This window comes from Daldinia childiae (genome assembly GCF_008694065.1).
Source record: "Daldinia childiae strain JS-1345 chromosome Unknown Scaffold6, whole genome shotgun sequence".
NCBI classification, from domain to species: domain Eukaryota; kingdom Fungi; phylum Ascomycota; class Sordariomycetes; order Xylariales; family Hypoxylaceae; genus Daldinia; species Daldinia childiae.
This window is the reverse complement of record NW_022984647.1, coordinates 809,577-831,287: the sequence shown is the minus strand read 5'-3', so window position 1 is coordinate 831,287 and position 21,711 is coordinate 809,577. Positions and strand designations below refer to the sequence as shown.

Here is a 21,711-nt window from a genome sequence, read left to right as displayed (position 1 = left end):
GCTCAACATGACGCTGTCCCTTACTTCATGCAGGGCTCTTCTTCATCTAGAGAGGGATTATAATAGCGCGATGTTAGACCATGTACCGTGATTTCGACAGTATTAGTGCACACTTATTTTGGAGAATATCCGTGTTCTTTCTACAACAAGCCCGGCAGATTGAGGTAGACGGCAACCGGCCCGTCCCATTCGGCTAGCATAGATATACCCTATAGATAACTAATGAATCGCGGATAAGATTATGCCTAGCCGCATAGTATGTGAGAGGTAATCCCATAGCTAAAGTAGGTCGTAAGTCGTCACAACTAAGGAGGTCGTGGTTTAGGCTGGTGATAATGGAGATATAAGTGGTACATACACCTATGTAACTAGGAAATAGGTACCGATATGAATTCCAATATAATGTCTAGGGGGCCATGTGACAGTAGCGTCGAGAAGCCTTCTGGAATGACTTCTCTTGAGCATGATTACCGTTCTTCTGCAAAGCTGGGCGAGAGAATATTCTTTGCATGAGACGTGGTGATGAATGGGGGCCGATGATTGGCAGTTTAGTACCACACACATCGGGTTATTTTTTAAATTCTTTTTTGGGCTCTGACCTTTCAACTCCCGGTCTTTTCTGCAATTGACCTTCTCGCGTGCTACAAGGCGTGGGAAACCATTGTTTGTATCATTTGCAAGCATCATGCTCGGGAATATTGAATGTTGGAGAGCGTTTGTAAGGTTTGTAAGGTTTGTAGGCAACAATTGTGAATAGGTTCCATGCGATTTAAACTCGAGGTATGTTACATTAGGTACCTCATTAGGTAGGTAAGGTACCTGGGTACGTACGCGAATTTACATGTACATATTTTACATGTAGGTACAATGCGAGTGCACATTCTGGGGACAATTTGAGGAACCCCTGCTTGATTGTAAGTAACTTTGTACTTTAAACCTACCTGCCCAAGATGTAATTGCTGCATAAGGTAGGTACACATTTACATGTACCTAGCATATTATCCTAATTCCCACGTTACTTACCCTAGACTTCTCTCACTCCTTCCTTGCTATTTCAATGTATTGAGGCAGGTAGTAAGGTATGCATACCAAAACTAAAACTCTTTGCCCCCAGACTTTTTCAAAAAAAAAAAAAAAAATTTCCCCTCTCATCTAGATCTTATGTACCTCTTAGTTTAGGTATTTTTTTTCTCCAATGTACGTTAGGCCTCGTCGATAAAGCCACTCTGATGTAAGTGGCACAAACCGGGCCATGGATGTTCTTATGCCAGGGGTATTGGTGCCTCACTTCTTGACACATGCCGCAGGCATGCTTGGTACCTACAGCTATGCATGTTGGTTCCAACGGGAAGGATTTAAAAGTACACCTATCTATACATTATTAGGTATTATATTTTTTTTAATGTTTTCCCTTTTCACCTTAGATACCTTTTCCACTCGATATCTAGATCTCGCTTTCTGTCTCTCATCTGACCCACTTGTATGGACCCTTGGAGTTAGACTAGGGCAAGCAATCGGGAAAAGATGTACGGATTAAGTACGTAACTCTTTCACCCCCAATACCTAGTAACTTATCGGGCCCAATATCCTAGGTTAGTTACCTATAACAAACATCGAGCTCTGCTCTGCCTTTGTGGCGCTCCTAAGCTAGGAACATACTTCGGGGGCTTTTCGACTAGCCAAGTTGCTCTACGAGATCCTTCAATAGAATACATAGTAAGAGGAGACGTTACTACTACTATTGTTGGATATTCATGGGTCGTCCGGTCCTTAGCGGCGATGTGGTAACACATGATAATAGCTGGGTATAATGATGAAATCAACGCAGCCAACAGTTACAATCAAAGGAACAAACAAACGCAATAGCCCCAGATCATTCGCGTCTCCTGCCAACTGATTTGCGGGAACTTGTCGGACGCCTATTTCTACATGCTAGGGCAGACGTCGTTCATCCCTAATTGCCTAATCGGATCACCTTGGTGGTGAGGAAGCCTTTGGATAACCCTACTTTTTGAACACCCACACTCGCTTGCTTACTGGCCCAGCTTGAACTCAGCTCATTTAATATTCCTCTCCACCAGTTTCTATTTTATCTGACTTCTTGATCGGAACGCCGCAAGACCCTTGCTCCTTCCGCGGGTAGTTCGACCCTAGCGCGGGACTGAGCCCTCGGCCTGCATCTTGAAGTGCCTTGAAGGAGAGGTCGGCAACTCCAGTACTTTTACCAGATGACGTTCACGGCCACGCCCAATGGTTCGTTCCAAGGTCGACTCCAAACCCTACTTCTGCACCGAACCCGCGGATGTATCAACGGCTGCCGCAGAACCGCGCGTGTCGGCGGCTGCAACCAGAGTTCCAACTGCATACACTTCAGATTCCATTTTCTACTTTCCTCTATAAGCACTTCGATCGTATAGATACCTGTTGGTAATAGGAGGGTGACCTCTCCATCATGGTCCGGTGACAGCCGCTAGGTAATTTACACACACCACCTGTTACTCTAGTCTAGGAGAAAATTCTATCCCCAACAAGATATTCTGTCGAACTGCTGCGGCGGCGAAGTCTTCGACGCAGTCTGCCCATCTCAAGTTACCAGCGCTTAATCCGCTTACGGTTCAGACTGGCCGGCCTCTTGTGACGAACAAGGATCTGACATATATCCATTTTACTCATCCGTCAAAGGTATCTCATAACCCTTCTCTACATCTATAAATTCTAAGCTTCCGCCCACTACGATGCTCATATCCTGTTCCTCACCATCACACACACTATCTAGTCAACACAGACCTCAAACCATACCAGTCAACTCTTAGTAACAACTCATAGCGTGCTATATCAAGCTCCTCGCTCAAGAACACCGCGGTCATCTTATCCGGAAAAGCTTATACCGAAAATTCAACGTAACAGTTCGTCTATATCGCGTGGAATTGTATGAATATTTATTAACGGAGAAGCTAGTAGAGTCGAAATCCCTACGGAAACGGTCCTACAACAAAATCTACCGCCATATACTATCACAATAGTTCATCATGTGCAAAGTCTACGTCGTCACCTTCTCTTGCGGCTGCACTCACGAACTCGACACTCCTTGTGCTGAGTCGCCAAACAGAATGGGAGGATGCAAGAAGGGAGCCATTAAGGAGCCTACCACTAACGACGGGCCGTGTGATGATCATGCTTAACGAAAGGCAAGCATGTGAGTTTTGCAATTCTATTATAATTATCGCGGGCTTCGTGCTAACCTGTCATCCTCTCCAGAAATATATATTAAGGCTGTCTTACGAACATGAAAGTATATGAATGGTTGGGGAGCGTGTATGGTAGGATGGAAGAGCAACTTGCGAGCGATCGCATAGATACCTGAATTTTCCTATTTTGTTTCCCGATGTTGTTCAAGATCTGGCCCGGTGTCAGCGTTTGACAGTGCCACTTTCCCTCGAAGTTGTGGCATAATGGGTTTTGTTTTGTCCCTGTCGACTCTTCTCCTTTTTCTGTTTAGACATTCTTCGATTCGAAATCTACGATGCTGTGGTTCGGGTTATTAGGGGCGGATTTGAAAGACTATTAGGTGTTTTACTTGTGGGATAATTTCAGACAGCCCTTGATCTCCTTTTAATCAATCGCATCTATCTATATCTACTTACTCTTTCATCATGGGTTTTAACAGCAGGTATTCACCGAAATTCGCGTCGAATGGCATGGCAGAGACGGTTAGCAACATGCGGACCAGTTGCAGCCGTAAAACGTGACACAACTTAACTGAGCATACGGAATGGAAGTATAACGGCCAATTCCGCGGTCAAAAGCATCTACCCGAATGCCCAAGTAATCAATGCAGGGTAAAGTATGTGTCAGTATATTTAGGGAAGCAGAGCAGCCTTGTAATGTCGGTTGGGTCGCAATGCGCGAGATCATTTGGTAACCAACGAATGGTGTTGGCGGCCAGTCCGGAACAGTGCAAAGGCTCTTGAAAGGCTCCGAAATGTCAAATCTGACGTTGTAAAGAGAATACGCCGCATTGGAAGGATCCTACGGTGGTTTTGGACTGAAATGTACCTGATATTGCAGATGGTGAAGGACTACTCGCATCTGTCCTGTATCATGTGATGAGTAAGGTGCGAGTAAAAAGACAATATTTTATAAAGGGGGGAAATGATTTGATTGATGGTTACTAACACGGTACTGCAGCTAGAGTAGGTAGACGGTTAATCGTCTATACCAGATCAGGCAAGTGCTGCATCTCTGGTGGTTTGTCCCTTGCGTGCCTGGAAGCAGTTGCATATTACCTACTACGTACCTACCTAGGTACGAGGTATTTAGGTACCTCGTGTAGTTGACGGTACTTAACACTTTCAATCCCCTTGCTTGTTTAAAACCTTAATCCCTTTAAAGCTGAGTAGATATTACTTTACTAAGTAGCAAATTAGGGGCTTATTCAACTACGAAGCTACTAAGAAGTAAATTTCTCTTAAAAGGGGGCACAAAATGTAATTAAAAGGACTATCAGATCTCACTTATCCCCATGTCTTTCATCTATCTTTTTTTTTCTCTTGGGATGGAACTGACTTCTGCATATGCATCCCCCACATATCAACCACATTTGTATCAAATGTCAAAATCAATTATCACCCATGGAGCTCGAGAGTATGCCTTGATAAACTTATAGATATATATTCACTAATTATACCTATCCTAATTATCCTTCATGTTATTCGGCCTAGTTACAATTGGGATGACCTTCGTTTAATGCGGTTCGTCAACCAATAACGACCCTACACGGGCACCGGTTCGGTTGCATCGCGCCTTTTAACATGACTTCGCCCGCATGTATGCAGCTCGGGCCGACGGCCAAGTGAGCTAGTTTTTAATGCTACGACGATTCTACATTAGCTTTCTGGCTATATCTAGTTGCAATTGGTGGATGGTTTAAATACAAAGACTTGGAGCCTACAGTCTAAGCCTAAGCCTAAGCCTAGTCACTAACTCGTCGCCTTTTACTCGGTCTAAGCCGCGCCATTACTAGATGTGCGTTGGCCCGTTGGGGCGGCCCGGTCCCGGGCAGATACGACATCCGTCGGTGTTCTCTAAGCATACTACATCGGATTACACAGCGTCTTTACGAGCTTTTAGTCTTCCCCGAGGCAACCTACTTTCCCTTATTTCTCCCCTTCCCTTTTCTTATTCTATACTATCCTGCCCCGTTCCTAGCATTGTGCGACTTAAATGAGCTCTTGCTACCCCTATGCAACCCGTCATCGCTACCTATTCGACTATCTTTGATACCAACGTCGGAGAATGATGGAAAGCTGCGTCTCGGAGCCTAATTGGGCCAAAGCGCTTACCGAATGGAGCGGGAGATATCAATCAACAGTTCACTGCCTAGATGGCTTATCTGCCTACCTATAGGTACCCTAATCAATTATGAATCAGACCGACAAACCACTACCAAATAATAACTTCATCAACTCGATTTCTTAGGAACACATATATTACACAACCACATCGTGTAACATACAAGGCAGTTGCCCTCCTGTTTCAATATCACCATCGGGAGTAATTGATAATGACAGCTTCAACAAATAGCATCACACTAGTCAAGCAAGGGCGTAATATGATTCATGGCGAATTAGAGACAATTTCAACTCTATACCTTAGGCACCTAGCCTAGGGACCTATTCAGAGACCTTTTGTAGCAAAAGCAAAGGTATTCATTACATACTACTACCTACACCATTGCCGTCATACATAGTAGGTCGGCTAGAATGGATTCCTTCCCGTTAAACCCGGTAATCCATCTGCCTATCCCGAACAAAAGTTGTCATTCCCCCTGCATCTCTCATCGCCTCATGCATGACCCTTGCAGGTCAAGGATAATCTAAATGTATGGCGATTATGGCGTGTCTACAACCAATAAGATGATCCAGAGCGGTTGAAAACCCTCCAAGGCGTCTACGATAGTGCCAACTTCAAAAAACAGAAGGAGATGGGCAGCCTTCTTAGTCGCCATCCTCAGAGTCTTACATTGAGTCTAGAAATTAGGTTACCGTCATATAGATAACACCAGATGACATATAGACGACCGAACAACTCCTTGGGCTTCGGATTGGTTACGCTGCACTATACGATGTCACATTAGGCTTACTCTATAATATTGACTCTAGGTATATCGAAACTTGCCCTGTCAGCCTTGTATCAGAGTTATAGGGCGCCCAACCAAGCGAAGTTTGCAAGTTTTAACTTTGATGGTCCACCCAAGTCGCCGGTGGACTTTTCTCTTCTTGTGCAAGTTTGGCAGGGATCAACAGAGCAAGGGGAAGTTCCACAATCGCGCGAGGTGCCGTCCCCAATCCTATTCGCCAATCTTAAAGTGGTTTTAGCTTTGCGGAGTTAGATATACCTACACTCTGACACTACACTGGCAACACCATATCGAATAATTGGATTTACCATTTACCGGATTGCGATGTAGTATGTGAGATGTGTAATAGGGCAGAATGATGCCTAAATCACCAATGCGGTCATGGTGTACAAGGCATCATTCCTGACCGACGATTTTGACACTAACCTCAGGTCATCTACTAAAGTTGTTGGGTATCTACCTGTGTATCAGCTTGGTAATGACAATACCCTAGCGCGTAATCTGGTTATGCTGCAGTGATGAAGCGCAACTGCAGATCGACACCACGCAGGCAATTTACTCGACGCAATGTTAAACGAATATAACAGAATCTTGCTTCCTGTCATACAAGCCCTGTTGGACGCCTGTTCTTGTGCCTGATTCCCTTCCGAGGTTACACTCTCAACTCGGACTGGCGGATTACTCAAGTTAGGTAGTCTTCCTAGCAAACCTTCACTCGATTAAGCTTGGCGAATATACTCTTGGCGACATTCTACCTTCTCGTTGAGATCGACCACGAAGTGTCCAAGTGGAAATGCGCTAAGCTTAGAAATTTGCCAATCTCGCGAGCTCCTCTAGTTGATTATCAGAACTCTCATAATCAGCGTTCCTATTAGCATTAGATATACTTTTCAAGCTGGAGCGCCGCCACGCGAGTTGTATACGCTTTGGGTACAGTCGAATTTCACGACTTCATCTATGGATTATGTCTTCACCACTAACAGGTACCTAACGTAAACCTTGAAGTCTATTCAAAGGAGAATACTCTTCGAAAATGATTACTCTTGCTCGGCCATAGGGGAACCCTTTCGTATATTGTTCAAAAGTTCAAAGCTTTTATCATTATAACTGGCATATCAGCCATTGCTGTGTGCTTAACGACCCTATGTAGAACTACTTTGATGGATAGGTAGGCTTACGAAAGCGCACTCTACAACCCTGATACAGATGTATGCATACCCAGCTACTCCTTCGTAATTATAGTAATCTTGTCGACAAATATTGCACTTCCCCAACTTTTCGAATTGACCAGATTGAAGGATTGAAGGCAATCTCGCTAATAATCTTACAGTTCTGAAACTCACCACTATATACCAAACTAAAATGTTAAGATTGCCTACATTAGGTACTTAACTTCAGCTTTATAATATGCGAGCCAACTAGGATCTCGTAAGGATTTTATTACAACGGCCATCCACTCGCATTGCTAGGATAAAGACTATTATGAACGAAGCAAGCAAGTAAGAGGATTCGCATATATGGCAGTACCGACAATAACTACGCACCCTATACAGATTTATAGGAAGACAATAACTGGTCTGGCCTCTGACTATATCATTAATTTATCCAAATTAATGATACTACGTAACTATTTTACGTGGGGCTTCATCTATAGTCGCATGCGGATCCAATGTCTCGTGGGCAAGAAGGATTATCTCCCCGATACCAACGAATATATGCCAGCTGACGTATCGTTCCCAGCAGTCAAATTTATATGCACACCCGAACCCCGGCAAATATTCAGCACGTCCAATCCTTCAGCACGTGTCCTACCGCTGTCGTGCAGGTAGATCGGCTTCTCCCAGGTTTCGGCCGCACGGAACACGGTTCACTGCTCAGTCGAATGACTTTGTTCATCATCGGCGGGAAAGCAATCCCGAGTGACAACTACCGATTCGGGCCAACATTATGCACGACTCGGGCACCGTCAATGGTGGGAAAATATGCGACAACTATCCCCCGAATATCTACTTTGTGGTCAGCTTTAAGGGTCCTGTTCTAACAACACGGCTATACCTAAACCACTATGAGTCTATGATCGACTTGGGGCTACCTGAAGTATGAGAAAAGGAAGAAACAAGTCAGACTAAACTGTGTACCTAGCCGCCAACAGCCAAAACCACTGCTAAGAAAAGCACCCTTTTCGTATTTGAAGACTTGCCTAAGTCATGAGGCCGTTCCCACTCGAAATATCATTCACCGACATACTCACCTAGTCGAGTTGGTACCAAATTCTATAATTATACTAACATATAAGTTGAGGTTACTAAACACCCACTTAATCCCTGGCTGTGGGAATTAGCTAGGCAAAATGCAGAAATGAGAAGTGGTGTAATGTGCCTCGTTTCTTAAGCCACGTTGCATAGCCCGCCGCAAACAGGTACCGTTGGCGGGTTGGCGGGTTGGCGGGACTGGACCCCAAGCCACCATCTTCTCAGCCCTACGGTCTCAGATCCCAGCTTTACGTCAACCCGATCGTTTTAATCTCGTCATGTTGGAAAAAAAAAAAGTTCCCATAATCATCCCCGGACCCCAACCGGAATCTTACTCATCCCTGAGAGAATACGGAAGTGCCATGTGTCTGATGCATGGTCATTTCTATACACTCCAGGGGCAGAGGATTCCCCAATGCTCACGTGGTCTACATGTGGCCTAGACGCCGCACAATTAATTCGTTCATTCTTTGTTCATTTACGCGCCGGCCGCCACCTTCTGCCACCACCACCTTCACCTTCACCAGTGATATATCGAATAGAGCAACTGAAACTTGAAACACGAGCTCACGCAGGCACAACGTGGTATTGCTTATCACCTCTCTTTATATGTTATGTACTTATTCTTCTAATTACTATAATCCTCCGGTACTCTTTGCCAAATTCCTTCATCTGCCGGGCCCCGACGCAATGTCACCGACTGAGCCGTAGGTAAGAGGCAAAAGTTCCAAGTTCAAACAATCAAGGACCCTGTCGCAGCAGAGGCACCACCATACTAAAATGCTATATCTTACGTGCGTACCTGACGTACTAAGGGGTGAGATACTTCTCAATCTTACATACCATGCGGCCCAGCATCCATCTCCAATGCAAAGCCGAGGTGTCGTAAGTCCGCAGCATACACGGAGCCCGGAGGGACTCTGAAACCGGCCCCCTCCCCTCGACGTTTACCTGACCATGTACATAGATAGATGGTTCCCTAGGAACCCGAGCCAACCTGGCGGATCTCGGAATACGACCTCGTAAGTACACCATGTGCACGCATGCTTGCATTAGGTGCATGTAGAGTATTTTAGGTACCTACAGGGCAAACAGATACACGAGACGCATGTACGAATAGACAGATAGGATCGTGTCGATCTATGCATTGCATACATACTATTCATCCTGGACACCAAACCTTCTATGTCCGCACCCTTCACTTGAGTACCTTGGGTATTTACCAAGGAATCGTAATTAATAATAGGCACTTGGTGCGTTTGCGAATATCTTGACAGCGTAACTATCCAGGCAGGTAAACAGAAGAGCGATTGGAAGCGATTTGCGGTTTCGCGATAGCGAACTTTGCTTATATTAGCTATAAAATGTACAGCTTATCAATCAATCACTTCACCAGTAATATACTTTAGATGGTTATTAAGTTAATAGAGGCATTTGCATTCAACTATGGGGTATGATGCTCTAACTGCCTAATCTGCCTACCAGCCAGAACCGCCACCTCGTAGCTCTTCTCATCTCATCGCCGTCATGTTCTTTTTGCCTTCCTAGACGGTCGTTATAAACTAAACTTGGACTCGAACTTAATATGTGGCGGGGTTAAAAAAAAGCCCAATCTGCCGCCCGTCGTCTTACCGCTGAGGGATTGCGGGTGCCGGAAAAAAAAAAGGTAACAGACTGAATCAAATAAAGACAACTTAAAAAAGCCAAAACAATGCCACTTTTCCCTTCTTACTAGTTGTACAAGCATAAACCTAGAGGGGGAGAGAGACCATCCTTTCCTCGGCTATGCCCAAAAAACTTTTTTTTACTTTTTTGTCATTGGAGAACATTGTTTACTCTCTCTAATCATGTAAAGATGTGATTGCCATGGTCGTCCCAAAAAAGGAAATCGTCTTTCCTCTATGGTGATGCATTAGGGCTCTTAGTAGTAGAAAGCTACCAGAGCGGGAGAAATAGAAGCAAACGAAAACCCCTTAAATGCAACATATGTAAAAGACACGCAAGACGCCGTGGGTGTATATTATGCATAAGTGATTTAATCACCCTTAGGAGATGTAGGAGAGCTATCAAGTTGGTTAGTCTCGATATAGGACTAGGGGAGTTAAATGTTAAGCATTAGAACATACTATTTAGGACTGGTGCTGCCGCCGGCACCGGGAGTTCTAGGAGAATATTGAGGAGACTAGATTGATATTAGCACGGGGTCAAAGCCGTAATAATAGGCCAGGGACTAACCGTAGGCGAGTACTTGGGACTCGTTGGAGATTGCTGCGCTCCTGGAGCTCTGTGGAGCGGGCTCGTCGGAGAATAACCCGTCGGTGAGGTGGGTGAGTAGTTCGGCGACACAGGAGAGTAGCTGGGCGAAGTAGCGCCTACATGATGAGGAGATGTGGGGCTGTAGGCGGGACTTGTCGGTGAGTAACTCGGTGACGTAGGCGAGTTCATATTAGGCGACGATGGAGAATAATGCCTGGGAGATGTAGGAGACGTAGGAGAGTAGACAGGCGACGTAGGACTGTAGTTCGGGCTCGACGGGCTTGCACCCCGGAACTGAGGTGAACTTGGAGAGAAGGATGGAGATGATGGGCTAAAGCGTGGTGAACTATTGTATTGGCCTCCAATCATCGGTGATGCCGGCGAATAGCTGCCGCTAGGTGAACTTGGAGAATAGCCACCAGCGCCATAACTGCTGAAAGGCGAAGACGGAGATGCACCACCAGAGAATGGGCTTGTGGCGCCGGGACTTCGTCCTCCATACGGGCTAGCGCTTCCAAACCCTCCATATTCCGTCCCGAAGCCCGAAGGTGAGTCGGAGCCGGCTCCAACAATAGGCGAGAAATTACCCATGCCCATGGATGGGGAAGCCAGGGATATTCCGTAACCAGAATCGGCCATCGGCGAACCGGTGTCGTACGGGGTCGCAGCTCCTTCGATTGAACCCCCCTTGACAGCCATTCCAGGCATCAAACCCATCCTAGAGTTATCCGAGATGACTGTTTCAAGCATCTTGGGATCCAGGAAAACATCGAGGTGGCCTGTCCCCATGGGAGCAAGCTGACCAAGCATAACGTTTTGTGAGATACCCTTGCAGTCGTCTACTTCACCCATTGCAGCAGCTTCTAGGAGAATTTCGACGGTCTCCTCAAAGGAACATCTCATCAAGGCTCCAGTGTCGGCTCTGTTGATACCATGACGAGTAACCGCAGCAATGCTACCTCTGTAGGTCATGACATCGACCAAGAGAGAAAGATGCCGCTCATTGACGTATGAACCGTCGAAGGCTAGCACTCGTCTCAATTCGTTGAGAAGCGCAGATCGAGCCGCTTCAATACCGAAGACATCAACAGTTTGCCATAAGTCGTTCGTAATAGTACGCTTAGCGTCTACACCAGGGACTGCGAGGACATCTCGCAGAGCTGTACCGGTAGTGTCAAGGTACCATTCTTCACAGATTGGGCTATCCTTGGATTGAATCATAGCGCCGCTCTTGTCAATAGCGATCTTCGTTCCCTTGTTCAAAAAAGCACGCTCAATACCCTTGATTCCACGGAGCGTAAGGTTCTCCAGAAGATGTTCACCTAATCGCTTAAGCATCACATCATCTTCGATGCTCTTCTCAGGGTCATCTTTATCTTCCGGCATTGGGCGGATACGAATCACCTGCTGATCTGCGTTATTGTCACTACAGATAACGGCTAAATCAGTAGGGTATTCCTCTCTGAGGCGAATGGCAACATCTTCTACGGTGAGACCTTTATCGAGCATCTTCTGTCGATCCAGGACGAAACGAAGCAACCATCGTGATTGTCTGTCAATAGGGGGCTGGCTATCGTCAGGAAGCAAGAAATATGAGCTTATAAAGTCCTCATCTTGCTCGATTTGAGTTGACTCAATATCAGGGTCGTAATAAATCTCGGTCATCGCCGTGACGGAGCGTAGATTAGTGTGTTCAACCGCACTTCGAAGCTTCTTTGCATGGTCCTGGGAGGTGTTACCGTCCAAGTAAACCATCATTGAAGGTGTCTTGATGTTGCTGGCAACGTTGAGAATTTCCTTCAGACGAGGCACACCAAGAGTGACGTTCTTCGAGGAGATACCCGTGAAATGGAAAGTGTTCAAAGTCATCTGTGTTGCAGGCTCACCAATTGACTGCGCGGCCAACACACCAACCATCTCGCCAGGGTTTACCATTGCCCTAGACCATCGGTTTTCCAGCTCGCCAATAACGTGACGGAAAGCCAGCTTATCTAGGCGGTGGTGCACCGCAAGACGCTTGAATGCTAATCGTGAACGGAGCAAGGCCTTGAAGAGTTTTGTTGAGTTATCGTCAGCTTCTCTAGACACGACATCAGAGCCCCGAACCACGACCATTCGCTCTAATAAATCCTTCACCACGGGGATGACATCTTGAGGCGAGAGGTTGCTTCGTCTTGCATCATCAACTTTAAGTAGTTTCTTGGACGACTCGATAATACGGCCTGTGTTCAGGGGAAGCTGGAACATCTCCTCGAGCTTCTCAGAACCCTTCTTCAGATCTCGAAGGTACTCGCGATCTTTGCAAATGGCTTCCCACTCCATATCCAAAAGCTCCTGAACATGCGCATCGCCAATGAGGTCTTGCCCATATTCCAGAGCATCGAGCACACGCGGGCGAAGACCCTCCATCACGTCGATGCGGTAACGGTCCTCGAAATCAGCATCTCTTATAACCCAGTGATCCATGGGCTGCTTCTCAATGTGCATAGCATCGAGACCATCCTCACCATAGATGAACTGAATGATATCGCCAAGCGAATTGCGAACTGTGCCATCGTATCGAGCAGAAACATCCTCGAGGGCTTTGACAAGACGACGCTGGATGTAACCGGTTTCGGCTGTCTTGACGGCAGTATCAATGAGACCTTCACGACCAGCCATAGCGTGAAAGAAGAACTCCGAAGGAGTTAGACCACGAAGATACGAATTCTCGACGAATCCACGGGCCTCCGGCGAGTAGTCGTCCTTGGTGAAATGCGGCAAGGTTCGATATTTAAAGCCGAAGGGAATACGCTTGCCTTCAACGATCTGTTGCCCGACGAGGGCAGTCATCTGAGAGATATTGATAGACGAACCCTTCGAACCAGAACGAGCCATAACCACGGCGCCGTTGCTGTCCTTGAGACTGTTCTCAGTGGTGGTACCCGCCTTATCACGGGCGGAGTTGAGAGCCTTAGAAACCTTGCTTTCGAAGGTTTCTCGAACATTCATACCAGGAAGAGCTTCTAGCTCGTTTGCTGTTGCCTGTGCAGTCAACCGGGCTACTTCGTCTTTCTGTTCGTCAATGTGAACCTGAATCTTATCAATTGTTATCCTGTCTGGAATTGTGTCACCAATACCAATGCTGTGACCGTTGTGCAAGAGCCAGTAATTTATAACGCGTTGACACCCATTAAGAAAAGCCATCGCGCCTTCAGGACCAAGCTCATTGTAACAAAGATGAATAATACCTCCACTAGAGGCACCGACATTCTTCTTTGTAAGTAGGCCGAAAAGTAGCTGTCCAGACTGGACAAGGAGCCCATCATCAACTAATGGGAGCCATGGGCCGCTTTGAGGTTTGGTATATATACTGATCTCCTTCGGAATGATCATGCTAACAATCTGTTTTCCTGTCCAGCGAGGTCTCGGCCTGAGAATGGCAGGCTGGGGGATAACGCCATCCCAATCAGGCACCCACAACATGATATTGTAGACCTGCTCTTTCGTCATGAATACATCCCGACGACACATCTTGTACACACCAGCTAGAGTATCCTGGACAATACCCATCAACGGGCCATTACGCTGGGGTGAAACAATGTTCAGAGGCACCATGCAAAGCTCGCGAATCTCAGCTCGCGTTTCCTCAGTCTGCGGTACGTGAAGATTCATCTCATCGCCATCGAAATCGGCGTTATAAGGCGAGGTGACAGATAGATTCAGTCGGAAGGTGGAGTAAGGCATGACTTTGACTCTGTGACCCATCATAGATTCCTTGTGAAGGGACGGCTGACGATTGAAGATAATGTAATCACCATCCTGAAGATGTCGTTCAACTTTCCAGCCATACTCGAGATTGATTTGACCAGCACGTTTGTGATGTCGCAGATCGATTCTGGATCCATCCGTTCGGACAACATACTTGGCGCCGGGATGTTCGTTGGGTCCATTTTGGACAAGCTTATGGAGGCGAGAAATATTGTACGGCGTGACAGTCTCGGGGTATGTCAACGTTCGTGCAATACTTTTGGGAACACCAACTTCGTCGAGCGAGATATTTGCATCACCAGTGATGACAGTACGGGCTGAAAAATCTACACGTTTACCCATCAAGTTACCACGTAGTCGGCCTTCTTTTCCCTTTAGACGTGCTCGAATAGACTTGACCGGGCGACCACTCTTCTGGAGCGCCTGAGGCTGGCCGGCTATGTCGTTGTCCATCATGGTAGCAACATGGTACTGGAGGAGTTGTTGGAATTCTTCAAGGATATGAGCAGGCGCAGCTGTCTGAATTGCCTGGCGGACGTTGCTGTTGGCACGGATGATATCACCTAATTTGTAGGTCAAGTCGTCTTCGTTTCTTAGGCCTTGGCCGGTACCATCCATAGAAATACTGGGACGAACTGGGGGCGGCGGGACAGGCAATACCGTAAGAAGCATGTTCTCGGGTCGAGCATACTCCGTATTCAAGCCCATATCCCGGCAATCCTCATCAGTGATGCGCTTTAGGATGTTGAGAACCTCGGTGGCTTTGAGCTCCTTCTTCTCGTTGGCCTTAACGCCATCCTCGTTCACCGTCTTTTGGTGGGACCATAGTTGGAGAGCCGTTTGACGGACTGCAGGTTGGAGGCTGCCGCAACCACCATGACCTTCAGACTTGGGTTTGCTACCTGGTTCGTATTCCTTGTCCTCATCCTTAGGAGTCTCGTTACTACAAACTCTCTTACCCTTGCAGACGACCCAAATGGCCTGGAAACGCTTTTTCGGGTCTCGAATATTCACTGCAGCCTGGAATTCTGGATTGCTCTAGTTGGGGTCAGCATCAACAAGATTCAGGTTAGCCAGGAAGTAAGAAGATACTGACTCTGTCCTCCAGAACCTTGCTACAGTACGGGCAGACGATCTCTAGTATCTTCTTGACTTTCTTGATGTAACCGGGGTGGTAGACAGCCGTTGCCAACTCAATGTGACCGAAATGGCCATTGCATTCAGCCATAGGCTCTAAACAAGTGGCACACTTGAACTGGCGGTCTACTGAGCCAAGGCGGGGGTCATTTAGGCCATTCATACGAGGCTTCGTCCGGGTTTCGTCCATAGTCTCAGGGTAAGTGATTGCCGCAACACTTGCACCCTTGATCTCCTCGGGCGAGAGAAGACTGAATTGAATCTCTTTGATGTCCTTGAGAGGCGCATCAGAGTGCGCGAAATGAAGGTTCGCCATCTTAATGGATTCGTTGATTGATAAATATTAGTAGTTGAGTTCGTAATTTGATGAAAATTTTTGATGATCGCGTTGAGAGAGTGGTTTTAGTTAATGCGCGGTGTGGGCAAAGGCCTGGGTCGAAATGAGAGTATAGTGTAAAAAAGAAAAAAAAAGGTGGTGAGTTGTATTATTTTTGTCGGATCGTGACTCGTAGAGTGGAAAATAATGCCGGCCAGGCAGCTGAAATATTTACAACCGGCGGAGGAAGGCACAATAGACGTGCTTGTTGATACAAGAAAGTATGGCGCTGGAGGCCCGTTTCCAACCAGGCCAAAGGCCCGAGGAACACGATTAGAACCGTTCCAGCGCGCGCGCAGGTCGAAAAAGAATCGCGATAATTGAAAAATCACTGTGCAGACGCGATAGTTAGTTTCGGACAGTCGCAGGGAGGGGACTGATTCGGTATCCGGAGCGCGTCGTGATGTTTCGTCAATCGTAAGATTGTTGTTATGGTTGTGAGAAGCCTTTCTTGGAAGGAGTTGAGAGGACTAAGGAATAATGAGGCAGAAGCCGCCACGATTCTAAGCTAAACCAAATATGGAACAATGGGTCTTCGGAAGCAAATTTCTCCATGCGGCTGATCGAGAATTCAATCGGCAAGGAAGGTACCTTAGAGGTACATACCTACCTAAAAGTCCTAAAAGTCCCCTAAAAAATGCAATGCGAAACAAGTATGTACCTAGGGTTCCCCCCACATAAAAGCTTGAAGTAAATTTAACGCCAGAGGCTTAGTGTAGCTTCAAAGTCACAGACAACCCAAACTTTAAAATGTTCAGGTCGATCAATGCATGTAGGTACATGTATTCAACAATTCAATTTAAGGTTTGGTCGTGTGACCTTGACGAAGAAATTGCAGTTGCCCGATGAGTCAAACAACAACCAAAGTACCTATTTGCATTCCACAAAGTATCAGTATAGGCAGGTATGTTAAGGGAGTACTTACCCAGCAAACGGGCAACAGTTATCAGGTAATCAACGAATGCGCCGCGCAACATCAATTCACTAACCCACACACTACCTGTAAGTATCATCCTAACGACTTAGGTACCTAGGTAAGTTTTACAAACACACATTGTGACAGTGTTTACATATAAAATTTAGGAAAACGCATGCACTCGCAAGCTCGCGCAAGCGTTTTCACGTGCTCGCAGGCTCGCACGGTAGAATCCGTCGGAAACATTTAAATGTCTTGATGAATCTTAGCCAATTATTTTCTTTATTAGCTTATCAATTTCTTATCATTTATTAAAGAATTACTTATCAATTACTTATCAATTATTTATCAATTATTTATCAATTACTTATCAGTTTCCCATAATAATTTCGAAAAGTTTGAGCGTAAAAAATGTCTCCGACGGATAATTGATTTTACTGGATAGTTTGTCACTGCTAAGGGATTCATCTCATCAGGAAGCCACTAGAAGGTACTATTGGGTATCTCACTTCTTCCTACCTCTCGTACCTTTCGTGGCTGTTTTCTTGCCTCCAGCTACCTTTTCTTCATCATGAGCTTCGCCCTCATGGCCTTCGCCTAAGCTTCTTCGTCGAACCGTACCCGTCGACACTGCAACGAACTCCTCCTCGCTATCACTCTCGCCAAGATTAAATAATACAGGCATGCGGAACTCTGCGCTGTCGATCTCCTCGTGATATCCCTTGCTTAAGTCCGATGTTAATACGTCGATATCCTCGTCTTCCCTGTCCAGTCTGCGTTTGTTAATCTCCTCCTGCGGGTGGATATCGAACTCGTCCTCCCTCTCTATATACTCTACATTCTCCTCGACCTCGACGAAATCCGGCGCCAGTGCTGACCAGCGCTGTGGCGTAGTCACCGACCAAATGTAGATGCGACCGGTTTCGAGTCCGCAGGCGGCTAGTACAGCTCGGTGCGGGTGCCACTCGATAACCCCTTGTTCCTCCTTGGGCCCCTCCAACATTCGTACCAAACTACCATGATTTCGTTCCCATATATATAACTCGTGATTATTATATGTAGAGGCTGCCACGTATTCTCCGGTGGCACTGAATGTGACATGATTCCAAGAAAGTCTATTGACAACATCTTGAAACTTGTGTTCTAATGGCATCTGTATCGTATCGGGGTCGAGATCCTCTGCTGATAGATTTGGTACATGGAAGGTCCTGATGATACGATCCTGTGAATTGGCCAATAATTCACGACCAGACCCTGTCAACCGCAATGTAGTCACTACCGAACTACATATCTTCTCTGACCATATGATTTCGCGACTAGTCGCGTCTATGATGTTGAGGCGACCTTTGTTTGTACCTGCTAGAACATGATCACCTGTAGCTGTCCATACGGTGACAGTTGTCATCTGTTTTGCGTCTTCTTTAGCATGTTTCTCCTTTGTCGCTGCATCGACATCGGCATTGGCTCGTTTCGGCGCAGAGGGAAGGGTATGTTTGACATCGCTCAGGCCACTCATGTCAACAATAGACGGGGCTTCATCGAACACGGATGCAACGAATAGGTTACTATAATGGATGCTGTGGTTAGAGCTTCTAGTCATTAGATCGTGAATATGGGCAATGCATACTGATTCCAAGGATGCAAATCTGCCGTGTAAATGGGTGCACGAAAGCGCACTTCTCGATACCTTGTACCGTCTTGAAGATCCCATAAAACGGCCCTCCAGCCCTGACAAGCAGATAACAAATATCGACCACATCTAGACCAGCTAAGTGAAGTTATTGCCGCTCTATGACCTCTTAACTTCCGCGCCACGCCCATCGTTTCGAGGTCCCAAACTACTACTGTTCCATCAACGCGACCTGAGGCTAAGTAGTCGCCTCTGCGATTGAAGCGGAGACATGTCGTATGACCAGACCGGATCGTATTTGTGATATTCTCGGGATAGTCCTGGAGCAGGTAGTCGTCGGAAAGTAATAGATTCATGTCGGCGCGTTCATGTCTTGCGGCTCGAGAAATGATAGTAATTCGTCTGCAATATTCCGATTGGGTATGGAGACATATATATGCAACTATCAAATAATTGTCAGAGAGATATTGCAGTTTATGTATTTTGCAATCTAAAGTTGTAATTGTATCCAATATTTTTCAAATTCAGCTTCCATAAAGCATGTGGCAGAGGCAGGTACCTTCCGTAGCCTTGCAGTTCGTGCAGATAGCTCGCAGGGGTCCTGACAGGTACTTCTCAGATGTCCCCACTATGTAGTTCCCCACTCTGCGACAATCCCGGCAATGACTCAGCAGTAATAATCTCTAAGTATCAAAGTACTTTTATATATACGATCTTCCATTAGCATCTGAACATGAAGTATATACTTTACATGCATCTATTTACAGTATATTTCCTATGTTAAAGCCAACAAAATGGCTAACTCGAGGCAAGTTATTCCCTTTCGTTCAATACGTAGATATCATATAACCTAACCCTAACCTCAGATTTGAATACGTCAAACAATTTGAGCAAGTCGACAACCTATTGCCAAATACCTGGATGGTAGTTAGAATAGACGGTAGAGGATTCACAAAGTAATACTCCCAAATATGAAACATTCTTGTCTCGATCCTATTCTGATGTATATTTTCGAGATAGATTATGTGCCAAGTATAATTTCGAGAAACCCAATGACCGTAGAGCTCTGGACTTGATGAACGCTGCTGCTAAAGCCGTCGTAACTGAAATCCATGACATCACTATTGCCTATGGTGTTAGCGATGAGTTCAGGTATTATATGTAGTCTATAGGAAGACGAATTGCCAATACTAAATTTCACCAGCTTTGTTTTTCATAAAACATGCAGTCTATTTGAAAGAAGAGCGAGGTAAGCTACTCAGGAGCCACAGCGTCCGAGTATGTCTTACTCAAAGTATGTAGCAAAATCGTTTCGACGATAGTCTCGACATTTACTGCATACTACATCCACCTATGGTCAACCTACTTTCCAGATACGCCATTATCGCCACCGCTTCCTAGCTTTGATGGCCGAGCTGTTTGCTATCCCAGCGTACAGAACCTACGAGACTATATGAGCTGGCGCCAAGTAGACTGTGTGTATTCTCTCGGTATACAGCCAAATCAAAGGCGCTGATGAAATGATAGGTCACATCAACAATTTGTATAACACTACGTTCTGGTCGCTCGTCCAGCTACCCCCCGGGATGGAAGCCAAGGCTGCCGAGCAGCTATTATCTGTGAGTCGCCTCATTCTCGCAATCAAGCTGATCTAACCGGTATCCAGGGTACTCTTGCAGCTGATAAGCATGAGCTTCTTTTCTCGAGGTTCAAAATCAACTATAACAACGAGCCTGAGATATTCAAGAAAGGAAGTGTAATATATCGAGATGTCAGTTATGTTCACTACTCCATATAGTTTGACCTCCTTGTTAACGTATATAGTACGAACTCGTCGAGCCTGGCAACCACGACGTAGCTAAGGCCGCTGATGAGCTGGCAGAAGCTGTACGACAGTCCAAAACACAGGATGACAAGGACAAAAAGCGACGGGCGAAGGCGAAAGTGCTGGTCGATCATGTAGACATTATAAAGGACGAGTTCTGGGAGAGACGGCCTTGGATACTGTCAAATAAACCAGGCAAGATCCCGAAGGAAACATAATAAATTATATTCGAACCAACTTGGGACACCCCCTTACTCCAATCAAGCTAGCTACATGTGCATGTGTTTTAGAGATATATTAATCCTAGCACAATTCAAACGCAATGGAGGGTAATCTACGAGTACCTAGACAAGAGGTCGTAGTATATACTTGGGATGCCAAAGATATCGTCGGAGTAGTCCTAGTTGTAATTTTCCTCCTCGTTGCTATCGCGGCTATAAATGCTGCATTATGGGAATATTGCGGCGACGTGCAACGAAGACAACAACAGCAACCTGCTCAGGAGGAGTATGAGCTACAACAGTAAGCTGGCTGTCCATCTCCGGTGATTAACCCTCCCCTAACAAGATGCTAACTTAATGAACCTCTCGGCGTAGGTCCACGGGTGCACCGCAAAATGCACCACAAAGCCAGTATATCACATCTCAACCATTGTGAACCTGAGGAGAGAGGCTCCGGGTATAATAACTTGAATGAGTAAATCGCTTTCTTCCCTCGGCATCCCCTACTCATCCTCCAGACGCTACTTTAAGCCGCCTTTTCTCCTCTTTTCGCTTCCTCCTCGCCTCTCTCCTCGCGCGACGCTCTTCCTTCGTCTCGCCGGCCTTTATCCGTTCCCCCTCCGCCTTCTTCGCCTTTTTCTTCTCGACTTTCCTCGTAGCTCGTTCCTTTGCCTCTTTCCTCGCCTGCTTCTCAGTTTTCCGTATCCTTTTAGCTTCTCTTCTAGCTCTCCTCTCTTCTTTCGTCTCTTTTCCATCTACACTAGCACAAGCCTCTGGCGTGCCAACACCGCTATCTGGGGGCGTCGGAAGCCCCGTCACCAGGTTCTGGCCCACAGTCCCTTCTATAACTCCTCCGCGCACGAACGAAGAGTATAGACCCCGCGTGCCTGTGTACTTGCTAGCTGCACCGCGAGAGGTAATCTTTTCGAGCGCGCCGCCTTTAAGGGTCTGCTTCATGGTGCCGGTCTTGGTGTCGATGCCCTTAAGAGCCTGGTCGAAGGCATTCAGCCACCATGCCTCGGCCTTGTGGTCGCCTTTCTTGCTCCCGAGACCACTACCGTCGTCGTTGCGCTTCATCAGCAAGTGGTGCGTCAATCCCGTGCTATCGCTCGTCGGGTGCAGCGTGTGTCCTTTGCCCCGCCACCCTTGGGCAGTTAGGAGGGCGTGCGCGTCCATTATAAGGACGGTGGGACTGGCTGTTAGTCGAAC

General features: G+C 46.4%; 4 protein-coding genes across 5 annotated transcripts; 1 reads left to right on the top strand and 3 right to left on the bottom strand.

Moving 5' to 3' along the window:
- Positions 1–10,426: 10,426 nt before the first annotated feature.
- Positions 10,427–15,850, bottom strand: GL218_06135 (the record flags this gene model as incomplete). 2 transcript variants are annotated; one of them, XM_033582834.1, is made up of 4 exons in its annotated part: positions 10,427–10,454; positions 10,518–10,573; positions 10,627–15,435; positions 15,494–15,850. In XM_033582834.1, the coding sequence occupies 4 exons, from the start codon at positions 15,848–15,850 to the stop codon at positions 10,427–10,429; spliced, it is 5,250 nt and encodes a 1,749-aa protein (XP_033434020.1). The 2 variants fall into 2 exon arrangements, with proteins under 2 accessions (XP_033434020.1, XP_033434021.1); XM_033582833.1 differs by lacking the exons at positions 10,427–10,454; positions 10,518–10,573; positions 10,627–15,435 and having other exon boundaries at positions 15,467–15,850.
- A 1,481-nt stretch (positions 15,851–17,331) lies between these two features.
- GL218_06134 (Set1 complex component swd1) lies at positions 17,332–18,812 on the bottom strand (the record flags this gene model as incomplete). Its single annotated transcript, XM_033582832.1, has 2 exons — positions 17,332–18,391; positions 18,454–18,812. The coding sequence occupies 2 exons, from the start codon at positions 18,810–18,812 to the stop codon at positions 17,332–17,334; spliced, it is 1,419 nt and encodes a 472-aa protein (XP_033434190.1).
- A 377-nt stretch (positions 18,813–19,189) lies between these two features.
- On the top strand, positions 19,190–20,499 carry GL218_06133 (tRNA(His) guanylyltransferase; the record flags this gene model as incomplete). The annotated part of the gene is made up of 8 exons (XM_033582831.1): positions 19,190–19,194; positions 19,323–19,412; positions 19,477–19,608; positions 19,661–19,705; positions 19,759–19,931; positions 19,984–20,075; positions 20,123–20,227; positions 20,281–20,499. 8 exons carry the CDS (start codon positions 19,190–19,192, stop codon positions 20,497–20,499), a joined length of 861 nt encoding a protein of 286 aa, XP_033434192.1.
- Positions 20,500–21,009: 510 nt separating this feature from the next.
- On the bottom strand, positions 21,010–21,678 carry GL218_06132 (uncharacterized protein; the record flags this gene model as incomplete). The annotated part of the gene is made up of 1 exon (XM_033582830.1): positions 21,010–21,678. One exon carries the CDS (start codon positions 21,676–21,678, stop codon positions 21,010–21,012), a length of 669 nt encoding a protein of 222 aa, XP_033434191.1.
- Between the last annotated feature and the right edge of the window lie 33 nt (positions 21,679–21,711).